This window comes from Anomalospiza imberbis, chromosome 7 (assembly GCF_031753505.1).
Source record: "Anomalospiza imberbis isolate Cuckoo-Finch-1a 21T00152 chromosome 7, ASM3175350v1, whole genome shotgun sequence".
Lineage (NCBI taxonomy): Eukaryota > Metazoa > Chordata > Aves > Passeriformes > Viduidae > Anomalospiza > Anomalospiza imberbis.
Window position 1 is genome coordinate 33,854,691 of NC_089687.1, and position 15,678 is coordinate 33,870,368.

Below are 15,678 nucleotides of genomic sequence, written 5' to 3' on the forward strand. Positions count from 1 at the left end.
CAGCCTTGGAAGCCTTGAAGAAGTGAAACATTTGCAACTGAACTAGTTTTGGTGAGCTAGTTTAACTACCAAGAGAGCAGGCAGACTTGCTAAGGCTGAGGGCTGAGTGAGGGCCACAGTCCTGAGTGAAGTTTCACCCAAACCCTTTTACTGATCATGGAGCAGATACAAGCTCATTTTGCTCACACCTGGAGACATTCCAAAGTCACCAGAATGTATTCTGGTGTTACCTGCTCTGAGTGATCCTGACTTGGCAGGGGCGTTGGACTGGATGATCTCCAGAGGTCCCTTCCAATCCAAATAATTCTGTGATTGGTAGCTCTTCCATCCTGGCAGGTGGCTCAGCCTGCTGCAAGGCCAAAGAGCAGTTGTCTTAGGTGTGATTAATATACCCCATCTGAAGCAGTTCTTCCTGGAGACTTGGGATTGTTTAACCTGGAGAAAAGGAGACTCAGAGGTGACCCTATCACTCTCTACAGCTCCCTGAAAGGTGGCTGTGGTCAGGTGGGGTTGGTCTCTTTCTCCAGGCAGCACTGACAGAACCAGAGGACACAGTCTCAAGCTGCACCAAGGGAAACAGAGGTTGGATATTAGGAAAAAGTTTTTTACAGAAAGAATGATAAAGTTCTGGAATGGCCTGCCCAGGGAGGTGGTGGAGTTGCCATCCCTGGATGTGTTAAAAAAAGCCTGGATGTGGCACCCAGTGCCAGGGTTTAGTTGAAGGCAACTCCTGCTGTTGAAGGTCTCTTCCAATCTAGTCATTCTATGAATTCTGTGAAGCTTCTCTAGTTGCAGTGGGAGCTCATACTGCTGGCACATCTGTGTGGTCTCCATTCTGCTACAGGATCTGGAGAGCTGCAGGCTGCGTCTGGATCCTGAGATGGACCGACACAGGTATGAGAGAAAGATCAGCTTTGCTGGGGTTCTGGATGAAAATGAAGACTCAAAGGATTCCCTACACAGCAGCAGCCACACCCTCAAATCTGAGGCTGGCTTCGAGGAGAAAAAAGGTTTGTCAGAACAATAAGGCTTTTGTATTCTCAGGGCTTGTGAAGTGGCGCTTGGTTTTGTGTTTTCATTTGCATAGACTGTGTTAAAAAGCAGGCAGCCATGGAGTCAAGTGGCTTGAAATCATTTCCGAGATGCTTTTGGCGTTCAGGGTTCAGTATAATGAATGTGAGAAGCAAAGATGTTAAATTTTATAAAACAGTGCTATGACTGAAATCGATTGAAAGCTTTGCACAATTGCTAAAAAGGAGCAAGCCTTGTTTGAAATTGTCTCTTAGTGGGATGCTGAGAGAAGAAGCATCACTATTTGATTCACCATAAAAATAAAGATCAAAAGTGGTGTTTGTTTTTTTTTTTTTTTTCTGATCGCAGTTTTTCACTTTGGGGAAATCACAGATAGAAGGGAAGATTGGTATTTTTCTGTGGAAAATCTGTATGGGTTTGAAAGTCATGGCATCACAACAAATTAGTGTGATTGGTCTCTTGAATTCTTTGCTACCACATGAAAAATACACTGTGTGGCTTTTGATGGCTAGCAGATTGATGTTACCAACATACTCTATACTGTACAAGCAGACTTCAAGCTCACTGTGTTTGCTGAGAATAGCAGATCGTTTCCATTTTTGAGCCATCTCATGCAAGACTCACATTCTATCTGATGGTACAAGTGTTGCAATACAATATAGTCATTGTGTGTGTTTGCAATTAGAGACTAAACTGCCAGATACCTCTAGATCACCTTCTAACAAGTTTCCTAGAACTATTTGCATTCTGTCTCGTAGTAGTAATTTACAGGTGCAGGGATTTGAATGTTAATTTTGATGATTGCTTGAAAAGGTTAAATGTTTAATGATTGTTTCACAACAGTGAGGTCTGTGGCTGGTTTTCCTCTCAGAACTGTAATGTCTGTTAATGATTCAGGGGAGCTTTTCTTGACTTCTACAGGCTTTGGATAAAGTTTGTGTTGTTTTCAGCTGTGACCTTGCCATAATTACTGGAGAAAATACTAGAAATGCTTCCAAGACTTGTGTGGTGTAAAACTTTCCCCAAAATTGTGTGTGTAGTGGGCCAGTTACTTCTGTGCAGACCCACCTAAGAAAGGTGAGCTGGATAAATTGATGCTCAGCCTCATTTTGTCTACTCTTGATTTATTGGCAGTCCAGAAAAACACACAGCCTTATGGTCTGTCTGATAGTCTTAAGACTTGTGGGGTAAGATGTTTCTGCCTATTTAGATGAGAAAAAGTTTGGGTTGGGGTTGGCATTTTTTTGAGGATAGTTGTAACAATTGCTTGAAACCATTTTTAAGCTTTTCAAGGAACAGTCCTGCCCTCTGGGACATTACCTGAGTGGGAGAATACCTTCAAGCAGGCAGTCCTGCTGGAAAATGCTGGTGGAAAGTCTCTAACTATCCTCTTTTTCTGAGAGACAATGCTGACTTAGCTTTTCCTTTGCATGTTACTGTGCTACAGGTGTAATGTATTTTTACAAAGATAGTATTGACTTTCTGCACCCTTTTCTCCATTAAACTACATTTCCCTGTGATTTTATTTGAGTTTTCTTTCCATTTTGCCTTTTCCTGAAGCTGTCACATAGTTATCCTTTACTAAAGCTGCCTCTTTACTGCATTTTAGACATGGGGAAAGTGACTATTGTAGGAAGGTTGAATCCTAATACACCTTAGCAAAAATGTATTATAGAAGCTTAATAAATGGAAGGTAATGTTATATTTTAAAATTACAATAATTATGTTCTTTTCTTTGGCCACAGCATATTCTTCTGGGAATCCTCCTGGGCCAAACACTGCAGATGTAGAGGCATCATTCATAATCTACACTTTTCTAGACAAGAAAATGTTGTTGTGTGAATGTAACTAAATTTTGCTTGCCTGCAGTGAGAGGTTTCTTTATCTCAAACTCTTTGACGAGTACTAATCTGTTTCCCTTCATTTTTCTGGAGTGTTAAAAATTTTGCTCTCATTGCTCCCCCCAGGCATGGCTTAGCAGCTAACCAAAAGCCACGGGTTTACTGTATAGAATCTGCTCCAGGTAGGTCTGAAATACAGACACTACAGCTAGGTAGATGCAGGCTCTCAGATGACCACATGTACTCTTTGGGTGCCAAAACAGGACTCTGCAGGCTTCATGAATTGCAGTTACATGTGCTTAAGCAGTTTGGGGTTTGTGGAGCTGGTGTGAGCATTATTCAAGCAGTAGTGATTGCTAAGGAACTTAGCATGGTCTCTTGGAGAGAGATTCTTTGATCACTCAGCAGTGGTTTGCCAACTGATCCGTGAGGACTGAGGGGTAGCTCCCAAAACATATCCAGCTCCCTTCGACCAGGATGCTAGCCACTGGAAATGGGAGTGGGAAATGCGTTCTGGAGGAGGTGGGGGCAGTCTCAGGAGTAAAGGTGTGTTTGCTTTATCCTGAAGCCAAAATACAATTCTATTTAAATATTTTGCTTACCCATAGTATCCAAAAAGCTCTGTGCTGTTCATTCCCAACCACACACCAAAGGTAATTGATCACACGTGGCCTTGCCTGGTTAGATCTGCAGTAAAATGACTGAGTGTTGCAACATTTGGACTGACATACTGCCATGTACTGCCTTTGAACTAAAAGGAGAATGAAAGTGCAAACAGTTGGTGCTTTAAACATTGAACCATTCCATGTCTGTGCTCATCAACAATGCAGAGTGTCAATGGATGTTGTTAATGCCTTGAAAGCTGCTGATTTATCTGAAGGAGAAGATCTACGTGCTTCTGTTTCCTCTAAAGCATTCTAATGATGAAGAGTAACATGCAGAGACACGGATTTATGCAAACCTTACTTCAAAGAAGTCTTGCGTGCTAGCCTCATGGAGCAGACTCCCCTCTTGCAGTCACACATGCTGTATAAATAAATCATTGATCCTACCGCAGAGCTCAGTGAGGTTTACAGAACCCAGGCGCATGGGAAAATAGGTTTGTCCAAGGTGCCTTGTTCACACTTGGGATTCAGCCAGCTATCCATAGCAAGAGGTGATGCTGCACTAATGTAAACTCTAAGGACTGGCAAAGAAAAGTGCAATTTGCATCCATTGGGCAGATCCTGCTTCCTGGCAGGAATTGATTCAAATTGGTGTGAATTGGAGGATTTTCTTGTCCATGCTTTGGGTTTCTGTTAGCGCAGATGACTCTACTTGCTGGTGGTTGAACAAGGGCTAATTCCAAATACAGACAAGGCCTGAGGTGATGTACCAGATCTCCAGGATATGAGGTGTTGAACACATTTTTGTGAAGCATCTTTACTCCCTGATTGATCGAGCTGCATTGGCGTTGGCTTTGGAGGGAGCCTCTGACCCCACATTCCTTGGCAGAAGATGCTGCAACACAGGATGGCAGCAAAGGGTTGGGAGGGTGGGGAGGGCCAGGATCTCTTTCTTTTTTAAATGGGGAAAAATTAAGGGGAAAAAAGTCCTCTTTTATTCTTTTAATACAGTTCCCAGCAGGAAGATCAGGATAGGAGGCTCCCGCTTGCTCCAGATTAAAGGAACCCGCAGTTTCCGGGTGAAGAAGGGGGGTTCCCTTTCCAGCATTCGCCGGGCCGGCAGCCTAAAGAGCACCAAGTTATCACGGCAGGACTCAGAGTCTGAGAATGAGGAGCTGCAGCTGTCCCACAGCAGGGACACTGTCACTGATATAGGTAACTTAGATGAGTGGGTGGAAAGGGAGGGGACAATAGGAAGGACCTTAAACTCTTGACGTGATTGCAGCAGAGCTAGAAATGACAAGAGATATCCCCACCTCTGCAGGCTAGGAAAAATCTAGAGGTCTCTTCAGGGGCTGCCTGGACTAGGGCCTGGGAGGAGCACGGCACGAATCCTGGGTGCAGGGTCAGCTCCATGCACAGATTGTCAGTTCAGCACCGTGTTGGAGCATGAGCTCTTAGAATGCTGGCCTGCCAGCTAAACGCTTGCTGCCTGTAGGGAGCACATGCACCTGTGTATATGCACATACACACACCCCCCTAAATCACAGGATATCATGAATACATGAGGTGATATGTATATATGATATTTTATTGTCCATAGCAAGAGATTGACTATATGTGTGTATGTATATATATATACACACACATATATATTTAGGCATGTAGTTCATATTCTGTGTCGGATATGATGTCATATGCATGCCGGGTGACATGTAAAACATGTATTCCTATATGCAGAACATAACATTCACATGCTGCATACTATATTTCTACATACTGGCACATACATCTATTTTTGTGGTTTACAGCTGCTTTCCTTAGTATTTAAAAGATGGATGTCCATGCATTTATCTTATGGAAACAAGATGTGCATCCTACTCTGTGAAATCTCCATCACAGTTGAATTGAAGGGCTTCCCTTCCATTTTGGTGTTAACCGAAAACTGTGGATACATTTGGAGCTGGAATAACCTCCCAAGTTTAATGGTCATTTTTATGTTGCCCAAAAGATGCTTCAGTAGGAGAACACGGAGAGTGGGATTGTCAATTCTGTAAACTTTGACGGGTCACAGTTCACTTAAAGAAGAGAAAAAGGATAAACCAAAAGTCATATCCAGCCAACTCTTAATATCAGTATTAGTTTTATAAGAGGCCCATAGGGTGTGAAGTGGTTAGGGGAAACACAGGGGTTAGTGGAATTCTCAGAGAAATCTCTCCCTTGGCTGAGTTCTGAAGTGCTCTAGTGCACTACAATCAGGATTTTTTTCCCCTTTCATCCCCATGACTTTAGCAGTTTCTACGGGCAATTAGCAGGGACTTTTCCTGTTGGCATTTCCAGTTGGATGCCACTCCTGGTTGGATTTTTATTGACATTTTTAACCACAGAGCCCAGTCAATGCAGATCACTAAACCAACCATTTGCAGCATCTGAATGGTGCAAAAAATTTGTTTATGATGGTTTTGGATTATCCATTTCCCTTCCATTAAAGAAAAAAAATGGAGGCACAAATGTTTGCTACTGACAAGATGGCCTATGGGTCAAGTCCAAATAGTTCTTTTAAGTGTCAAGCCAGCACAGGACTGGGGAGGGATGTCCAGATGCAGTCTTTCCAGTGTGACATATTCTGCGTACTCTCATCTGTTCCCACAAGGCTGGCCTGGCTTACAAGTGCTGTCCCTAGTCTTAAAGCACATAGGGAGCAATAAAAACAACAACCTTTTGGGTATTTTTCTTTTGAAGAAGGGAGCCCTTGGAGTGCGAGCGAACCCAGCATCGAACCTGAGGTACTGAGCAACACAGGCATGGAGGAGAACTATCATCGGAACATGTCGTGGCTGCACGTAAGTACAGGTTGCCAGCAGTGCTCTCAAGGATGGCATTTTTCAATAGAAAAACCTTTGTCTGGCAATAACCAGATCACATTTTGTGCTTTTCCCATGTAGCATAAAGGATCTCAAGTGTAAGTAAGCTGCGACCTTTCGAAATTGTGTGTTTGCCATTTCTAAAATGGACTTAAATCTCCTTCTCTCTAGTTCATCTCTTTAATTTTTTTTTCTCCCTAGGTGTGCAGGGACAGCCATACTGCCTCAGCTGAAAAATACATTAGCTCAGTACCTTATCTCCAGCATGGCCAGTAGAGTGTATTTCAGGGAGAGCAACAGAATGGGCTACAGTGTGAGCTGGGCTTCCAGGAAGTGACATTTTAGAAGCTGCTCGTGTAAGCCAGCAGAGCCTTGTGTAGTCTTGACTCTGTCCAACAGACAGGCAGTACAACAGTGCAGATGTAGTTTGGTCATGCAGGGTCTAAAACATCCCTTTGGGCAATCTCTGTGCCTGTGATTTAGACTTGCCAGAAATCAGTTGGGCAAGTCTGCAGTGCTGTGCCATGATTGGTGGTGTCCTGTGTGAGCACAGTTACCCTTCGACTTCTGAGTTGCCTTTGGGAAAGACAGCTGTCAATACTGACTTGATAGCTTCATTTTTCCTCAGGTATTTCACATAGACTGCGCTCAGCTGCCCCATTTCTATGGGCTGTGGGCAAGAACAGGCTTAATCTAGTACTTTGATGTCAGAAACAGTTCTTGATAGTTGTCTTTTTCAGATGAGGCTGGCAGGGCAGGGAACTTGAATGCCATGTCTTCCAATCTAGTACCTCAGTCTCTGGACTACCCTGTTTTCTGCCAGTACTCTAATGCTCTTGGTAATGATTATATCTCATTTGAAAATTCCAGTGTACTAAAAACTGAGTATGTTAGACATATGTGTATGTATTAGATGCTGCACCACCAGAGGATAAGGAAATTTCCCTAGTTAGCAGCTTAAGATACATCATCAAACAACTCAAAAGGATCACTGGTTCCAATTGCTGCTATGGAGGCACCAACATTTCCTTTAGCTGTCCTTTAGGGAGCCTGGTGTCCTCACTCTGTGTCAGTGTACCATTACAGCAATTTATAAGAGTGGGCCAGTGGAGGCTGGTAAAAGTGCTACAGTGCTGCTATACAATCTGCATGTTGATACCAATATTGAGTTATTCTTTATTCGCCCCGAAATTATAGGAGGCCAGAACAAGGAGGCAAACACAGGAATCTCATAAACATTACACAGATTTTTTTAAGATTAAGCTCCTGTCATTTTTAGAAGCTTCAATATTTTAAGGTTGGGAATGATGTGGCAGCCTGGAGAGAGAGCCAGCAGACTGCAGCTGCACAGACATTGACACAGTGGATGGAAAAGTGGGATAGCTTCCTTCTGGTAGTTCTGGGTACTTCTGCACTGGGCTGTGGGGGGAAGAGAACGATTCATAAAGGCCTTTTAAGACCTATGGTGTGAATGGCTTGGAGATGCCTGTGTGTTTTCCTCAGAGTGCTAATGAGAGGCTGGGTTTGTGTGTAACATGAAGATCAATGTACAAAGAGCTGCTGGGCTGAGCTTTGCTCCTCTGGCAAGAAACCATCTGAGTTACACCAGAGTGGTCACTCAGGTGTAGACTTTCTAGGGCTATTTTTAATTAAGTAACTTAGGGACTAATACCAGTGTTTCTCCAGTAAAGCCGGGCTCAGAATAGCTAAATTCCAATATATTTACCTGATTTCTAGATAAGTTCTACTACTCCTTGCTGCCACATGGCAACACTAGTAGAAATAGCAACTGAGCCAGCTACCATAGAGCTGGGCTGGATGGGTCTGCCCAGTGACATGCAGAGCAATTGTATTTCTACTTCAGAGCATACTGAGATATTTCCCTTTGCACCCCTTGAAGGAAACAAACCCCCAAGCATGGTGGGTTTGCAGCTTTAATAACAATTGGCTAGTTGATGGTTTCTAATCCAAGCTCTTAGAGTGGTGATAGAATAGCTTTTCTGCAAACTGAGAGGATGCTGTTTTCCTCAGCCTTAACCTTGTCACCAGCTGAATACACACATCTATACCAGCTCTGTTCCTTTGCTTTGTTAGCACTAATGTTTCTTTAGCCATGCCCAGCTAGTTTGCAAACCTCTTGTCAGTATGAAGACCTACACAGACAAATACCTTTTTAAAGCTGTGTTGAGCTTCACACCTCCCTAGCCAGGCTGAGGAAAAGATGGCTTTGACTGCCCCAGTCACTGCCTGTGTAGCTCCATTTTCTTTAGGTAACTATTTATGTTTTAATATCCAGGTTATGATCCTGTTGTGCAACCAGCAAAGTTTCATATGCACGCACATCGACTACTGTCACCCACACTGCTACCTCCACCACAGCCGGTCCTGTGCTCGCCTTGTCCGGGCCATCAAACTGCTCTATGGAGACACGGTGGACTCCCTGAGAGAAAACAGCACTTTGAACAACGTGGCAAGAGGCAAAAAACAAAAGGAAGTGAGTAAATGGAAAAAGCAGAATGTTTTAGGGTTTGTCCAGGCACGTTATGATTGCCTTTGAAAAAACTGCATGATGTACTCATACAGCTCTTTCATGACAAAATGAATACAGACTTTCCTAAGCTTGGCTTTGCTGTAAAAAAACCCAGCAATTAAGTCATTCAGCATTATGTAAGGAATTTAATCTGTATTGACTGGGATGAATCTTAGTTGCTGATAAGGTCATTTAAAAACTTACAACCTGACTTCAATTTTAGTGCTCTTTTGTGGCCTCTGCTTACTACCCTGTGGAGTCTCTCTCTCTTTGTTCATGTTTTTTCTTGTCTGTCAGTAAGAATCGCTCTTGAAATTCTTCTAAAATGTTGTGTAGTTTCTTTCTTTTAGGTCTGAGCTCTCAGCTGTTCCAAGAATTGTATACATTAGTCTTTAGTGTTTGTCTGCTTTTAATGACCATTTCAGTAGGGTATTCAGACAACTTTGTGCCTTTTTGTATGTAAAAGTGTACTTTTAACTTTAGTGGAAATACATTTGTACTTTCAGGAAAGTGCCCACCCCGGCATCAACTGCATTGTGTCAACAGTTAAACCACATCAGACAGACCACAGTTATCCTGAATAATTGTAAAGGCAGAGCCTTTCAACTGCTTTGCAGTAACATTGAAACCAAAAGTGTTCATGGAACTGCCATGAAGCTTACAGTTGTGTTAAGAGGCTGGCAGTGGCATATGAAGGGGAAAAATTCATTATGTTTCTTCACCAACCAGGAGACTGTTTCCTGTCAAGTTAGAAAATTGAAAGATATTTTCATGGAAGAAAGTGCAGAGTGGGTGAAAAAGAAGCTAATGTTTTTTCTTTCCTGAAAACTGTAAACCCCACATTTTTCCTTTAGCACAGAAAAGCCCGAGTTGTTTAGAAAGAGAGGCAGTCATTTCCTCTGCAGAAGCAGGCAAGAGATGAGTAGCTGGTATGCTTCATTAAAGGTAGTAAAAGAACCGTGCGTTTCTGCGGCTTGTTTCATCTCCAACCTTGAATTGCAAGACAGAGACATGCATTTAATCGTACATGAAACCATCAAAGCATTTAAGAAACAGCAGGAAAAATTAATTTGAGAGGCACTGAGGTCTCCTACAAACACGTGCAGGGTGTTCGCAGAGACCTCACTTTCAGAGAGCAATTGACAATCTTTGCTTTTTTCATAGTCCAAGAAATACATGGAAGTGTGTCCAGAGAAGGGAATGGAGAGGAGGAAGGGGCTGGAGCACCAGGAGTAGCTGAGGGAGTTGGGGGAGCTCAGCCTGGAGAAAAGGAGGCTCAAGGGGACTTTCTCAGTCTCCACAGTTTCTGACAGGAGGGTGCAGCAAGGTGGGTGTTGAGCTTTGCTCCAAGAAAACAAGGGACATGACTGAGAGGAAATGGCCTCAAGGCTATTTCAGTTGCACCGGGGAGGTTTAATTTGAATATTAGCAAAAAACTTCTTCTCTGAACGGTTTGTCCAGCCCTGGCACAGGCAGCCCAGTGAGGCAGTGGAGTCACCATCCCTGGAAGACTTAAAAAAAACTAAGGATGTGGCACTTGGAGACATGATTTAGTGGTGGACTTGGCAGCATTAGATTACTGGTTTGACTGTAGAGGTCTTTTCCCACATCAGTGATTCTGTGATTCCGTGAGAGGAATCATTCTGTACACAGAACACTTTCTTTGGTAATTTTTTTTTGGAGGGAAGCTGTAGACTTTTTGCCTCTAACCTTCTTAACTAAATACATGGGTGTGCCACCAGTGGAGGTTACACAGAGAACATTCACATTGTTCATTTGGTTTACTGTCTTCTGCCTTAAGATTTTATTGGGAAAAGCAATGTTAAAAATAGAAGAAGATTGGATGGAATGTGTTGTCTCACTGATACTAGGCCTGTTGCCAGCAAAGAAGGAGGCTTTGTTCTACAGCTCTTGTACCAGATGGTTTCTAGTATATGGAAATTCCTCTTGTACATAATCTCCTTTTCCACATTTTGAGAAATATAAAAGTGTACTCCACTTTCTTTTTATATCCTTCCAGTGCTCAGACAAGTCATGCTTGAGAACTCCTTCTCTTAAAAAGAGAGTGATCGATATCAACTTGGAAGGGAAGAAGGACTCTGGAATGCTAAAATACATCAGGAATCAGGTACTGATTAGGCCATATGCTAGTTAGGGAGGCAGATATATAGGTGCCAGGTTAAAATGCAACAAGAGGGAAAATATATATGGCTCTCCAAGCCCATGTGAAGAACTGTTCCTGAATATCAATCAGTTCAACACTACATCTTTTCCCAATCTGAGTAATACTAAATTTAAACCTCTTAAGGAAACATGGTCAAAGAACTCTTTAAACATTTAGCTCCATTAAATCACAGTCTGCATCTCTGGCTTTCCATAATGACATATGCACCAGAGCTGAGGATACAAAAAAACCCAGAGAATTCACAGATAAGTTTAATTGCAGCCTGTCAGTTTGCAGTATTTGTTTTCTTTGTTCTTACTTGTTCAAAGTTGCTGATGAAGCAACAGACTCTTCATAAGCCTATTCTTGGTGAGAGTTTAATGGACCTGTATTGCTGGCTGTGCACCACTTTGGGAGAGTTTGGCTTTCCTTCTGTCCTCTTTTTTTTGTGTTTTGGTGATGTGAGGGACAAGCAGAAGACTGTAGGAACTAGCTTGGAAACACTGCCAAGTGTTTTTAGTACAGGCTGAAAGGCACGCCCCCTCTATGAAGCATTTTCTGAAATGGATGAACCTCGAAGTTATTGATGGGTAATTTGCTGACCAAAACCAGGGTAAAATCACTGGGTGTGTTCTTCCCTGCAGACAGCTTGCTCAGCCCTAAGGCGTGGCTTGGTTTGTTCCAGGTAATGAGCCTGTCCCCTGCCCCTCTGTCACTGCTGATCAAGGCGGCTCCCATCCTCACCGAGGAGATGTACGGGGACATCCAGCCAGCAGCGTGGGAGCTCCTGCTCAGCGTGGATGAGCACATGGCTGGGGCAGCAGGTGAGACAGCCAAACCACTCAGGATGGCTGCTGTGGCTGCACAACTCACAGGAATTTGCAGTTTTGTAGTGGAGGAATCGGAATGCCACCAAGGGTTTCTTGGGGGCTGTTTGATTTTCATAAACCTTTGTGTGTTCTGTGGAAAAGAGGTGGTTAGAAGGATCAGGAGGGCACTCTCTCTGAGGCCCTGGATGGTGGTGGATGTTTGGAGAATATAAAAATTAGTATTTGTATTCAATTTGATTTGTAGGCAGAGGAAACACTGTGATTCAGGCTGTCCAGAGTCTACTGAAGCATTCTGTATGTTGCCTCATGGAAATGTTAGTACTGATGCCTTGTGAAGGCTGACCTAGAACAGAGACTAGACAGAGTTAAAAAATAAAGTAGGGATTTATTAGGAGGCCTCAATTGATCCACCTGGCAGCCCAGCCAGGGCTACACCCAAGATGAACCCAAATGGTCACAAAATGGACAACTGGTCACGGGGTCTCTCACTTTTATAAGTTCTGATCCATTTGCATATTGGAGTTAATTGTGCAATTACAGCTTTAGGTTATGAAGTCCCATCCTTCTTGTTTTTCTCTCCTCATTCCACCATTGTTGATGCTCTTGGGCCTGAGATTTGGATCATTTGTCCTTGGTCCCCAGCTGGAGAAGGAATTGTTTTGTCTCCCTAATCTGTGAAGAGAGCTCACCATCCCTTAATATGAAGCCCAGACCCACACACTAAAGCAGCACAGAATCTGGAAAATAGAAAAGCTAAAACCTGAGGTATCAGTACCAGTTGAGAGCTCATACAAAAACGGACACAGGGAATGAGAGTGAAACTGTCATAGCTCCTGTCAGGCTGTAAGGAAAATTCCCATGTTGCCTGGAGACAGCAGCATTGCTCATTAAGTATTGTTTTTGTATGGTACTATCTGAATTTTCAATTTCCACTTGGTTTTAAAGTGTACAGATGATTGCTGATGACACATAGTTGAGAGGCATCTTTAAGACAGATGATTAGGACATCATATACCTGTGAAAGTAGCACTTCAAAATTCTGCACCTGGCATGAAATTTATTACAATAAAATAGAAAATCATGTAGGTTGTTGCAAAGTAGGAATAATAATTTTTCTGCTATGAGCTTGGATCTTCTCCCATGGAAATAATCTAGGTTCAGAGTTTATCCCTTGGCCAAAAGATACTGACCTAATGACCAGCTGTGAGAAAATAAACCATCAGGATGTGTCAGAAGTATTATTTTATTAGCAATTCAAAGTATAAATGCAACTGTAAAGCGTGATTTACAATTATCTAGACACAGCACATTAAATGCACAATTTTGGTCACTGAAGTAAGATATTTATGTGTAACAGATGCTGTTAGGATAGCAGGAAGAATGAAGAGCCTGCATGATAGATAGGATATTTATTTAATGGGTTCAGACTAAGAGGGGATATCTTTACTCTTCATAATGACAGAAGATCAGACAAAGAGAGAGGATTATTTAATTATTAATTAAATAAATATTATTTATTAAATATTTAAGAATAACTTGTTAGAGTAGAATGAAGATGTATAATAACTTTTTATGACTTCTTTCATGTGGAAAACAGATTTTTAACCACCAGAAAAGAAAGCAGAAGCCCTTTGGTTTAAGAGCTTGTGAAAGCAATTTGATGATGTAAGTCAGAAGGTCCTCTCTAGTCTTACTGTCCTGTCCAAATACTCCTGGTCAGTGTGTACCAATGTGAAATGAACAGAAATCATGAGCATCAGCTTTAGAAACTGTGAGCATCCTTTACATGCAATACAGAGTTTCCTTAAATAAAGTTTAAATTAATTGAATTTGTTTGTAAATCAATCTCCCACAGCTTTCAAATTCTTTTTCCTCCTGCATCATGCAAGGAAATGGCTGAAAGATTTCCTCCTTTCACAGATTTGCATACCTGTGGGGCAGTCAGAGGTGTTGTCTCACTGAAGATTAGGTTACAGGTATTTTCATCAAAAGCTGTTAACAATGCAAGGGTTTTGAAGTGCTTCCTCAAACATCACTCCCCTTCCCACCACATTTCAATCCAGTACACCAGGCCTTTATTTTCTACAGCTAACAATGAATTCTGCCCTGAAATACATTGTTTGACACCCCCTCCCCTTTCTCATGTTCTTCAGGTTCCTCTCACTTCCATCTACTCCACCAGTGCACAGAACACTTCATTTCCCAGGTTTTTCTGTGCTCTCCCTTCAATCTTTGCCTTTCCCAGGTCAAATGTGTTGACAGGAAGAGAAAGGAGCAAAATAAAGAGAAATAATCTGTCTCATGCAGTACTCCTTTCCCTGCTTCAGGACCCTTTCTGAGTAAATAGTTTTGGATACTTTTTTGACTCTATGATCTTAGAGGTCCTTTTCAACCTTATTGATTCTGTGATTCTAATAAAAAATTTGCATGGGTCACAGGGAATGGGATGAAGTTTTGCTGCTCTTCCTGTGGAGTACTAGCTGGCTGCTGCTCCAAAGCAGCCTCTGAAAGACACCTTTCTTCTTCTCCCTTTCCTGAAGGGAGGATTAAAATCCATTTGAGGGTCTGTAGTAGCTTTTTTTGGTAGTAGGTGAATACAGCCCAAGCATAAAGTGTATTCTTCAAGGTCAAACTCTGAAAACCCCCAGGGTTGCTCTACAGAAACTGGATAAAAGCAGAAGCTGGCTAAAAAGAATGCCTTGTTCGTGTACTACAGTACCATCTGCAGACCTCTCCTGAGGCTCTGTTTCTGTTCTTGATTGCTTCAGAATGAACTCACCCTTTTACACCTGTCCTACTAAGACTTGTTATAGTTTGAGAAGATCAGAGAGCAGAAGGAATGTCAAGGTCCCCACAGATTTTGAGCAGCACCAGGAGCTTAGGCAGTCAGAGAGTAGCCTTGTTGTCCTGCAGTGGTCATGCTGCCTCCCGCAAACACTGTTCTGGGGCCTGGCACCTGCTGAATAAGCGTTGAAGAAAACATTGGCAAATGTCTTCTTGCTACTGTGGAGGAACAGCCACCAAATCTAGAGGAATTGTCTTCAGTGTGCTGAGCTCCTGGTCAAGGAAGGCATGGATTCTCTAACACCACTGAACTCCCACTGCAACACTAATCCCTGTGCTTCTGCCTCCTGCAGTGCCCCTCAGATACCATCCACACCGATTGGCCTCCATCAGTCTGTACTTTAATTAATGTCTCTTTATATTCAAATATGATCCATGGAAGCAACTATGGATCAGCTCAGCTACTGCTACGAATGGAGGTGGGAGCTTAGGTAAGTCCCTGCCTTTTGCCCAGGCCTCTGGCAGCAGGCAGTAGCTTTATTGGGGTGGCCAGCACCCCAAAACACACTCTCTCTTGCAAATTCTTTAATAATGGCTGATTTGGTCCATTATAGAATAAATTATTTATTTAATAGGCACAAAATTAACAGACATAAGATTTTAAACAGACTATTTGCTACACAGTAATAAAGCAAAAAGAACTACTAGCAGAGAACATACAGTGCACAATAGAGGTACCTGAGTTACAGCTAGCAAAGAAGCAGTGCAGGTTAAAACCCAAAGTACCACCTAACTGGTGATGGGGTGCACATAGCATCTTTCTTCTCAATTCCCAGGGAAAGTATCTGTGGAGTCACATCTGACCTTGCAGGAGAAGATCCCCCTGTATATTTCAGAGAGCGTGGAGGAGACTCTGTAGAAATTCGTGTAGCTTTTATAGATTGTGAAGCTGTCTCTCAGTCAGGAATTTGTAGCTTATTTCCTCACATCTGGTTTTACACTCAGTTGTTTATTTGGAGTTCCACTCC

At 42.6% G+C, this 15,678-nt stretch overlaps 1 protein-coding gene across 14 annotated transcripts in view; it reads left to right on the forward strand.

The window, feature by feature from the left end:
* Positions 1 to 15,678, forward strand: part of UNC80 (unc-80 homolog, NALCN channel complex subunit) — a 124,795-nt gene that overhangs the window by 58,764 nt on the left and 50,353 nt on the right. For 11 of the 14 annotated variants that reach the window (XM_068196445.1, XM_068196450.1, XM_068196446.1 and 8 more), the window contains 6 exons: positions 845 to 1,010; positions 4,490 to 4,693; positions 6,221 to 6,321; positions 8,639 to 8,836; positions 10,893 to 11,000; positions 11,722 to 11,860. In XM_068196445.1, the coding sequence (XP_068052546.1) occupies positions 845 to 1,010; positions 4,490 to 4,693; positions 6,221 to 6,321; positions 8,639 to 8,836; positions 10,893 to 11,000; positions 11,722 to 11,860 (916 nt within the window). The remainder of the gene's footprint in view (positions 1 to 844; positions 1,011 to 4,489; positions 4,694 to 6,220; positions 6,322 to 8,638; positions 8,837 to 10,892; positions 11,001 to 11,721; positions 11,861 to 15,678) is intronic. The other 3 variants (XM_068196455.1, XM_068196456.1, XM_068196457.1) reach the window with 1 other exon arrangement.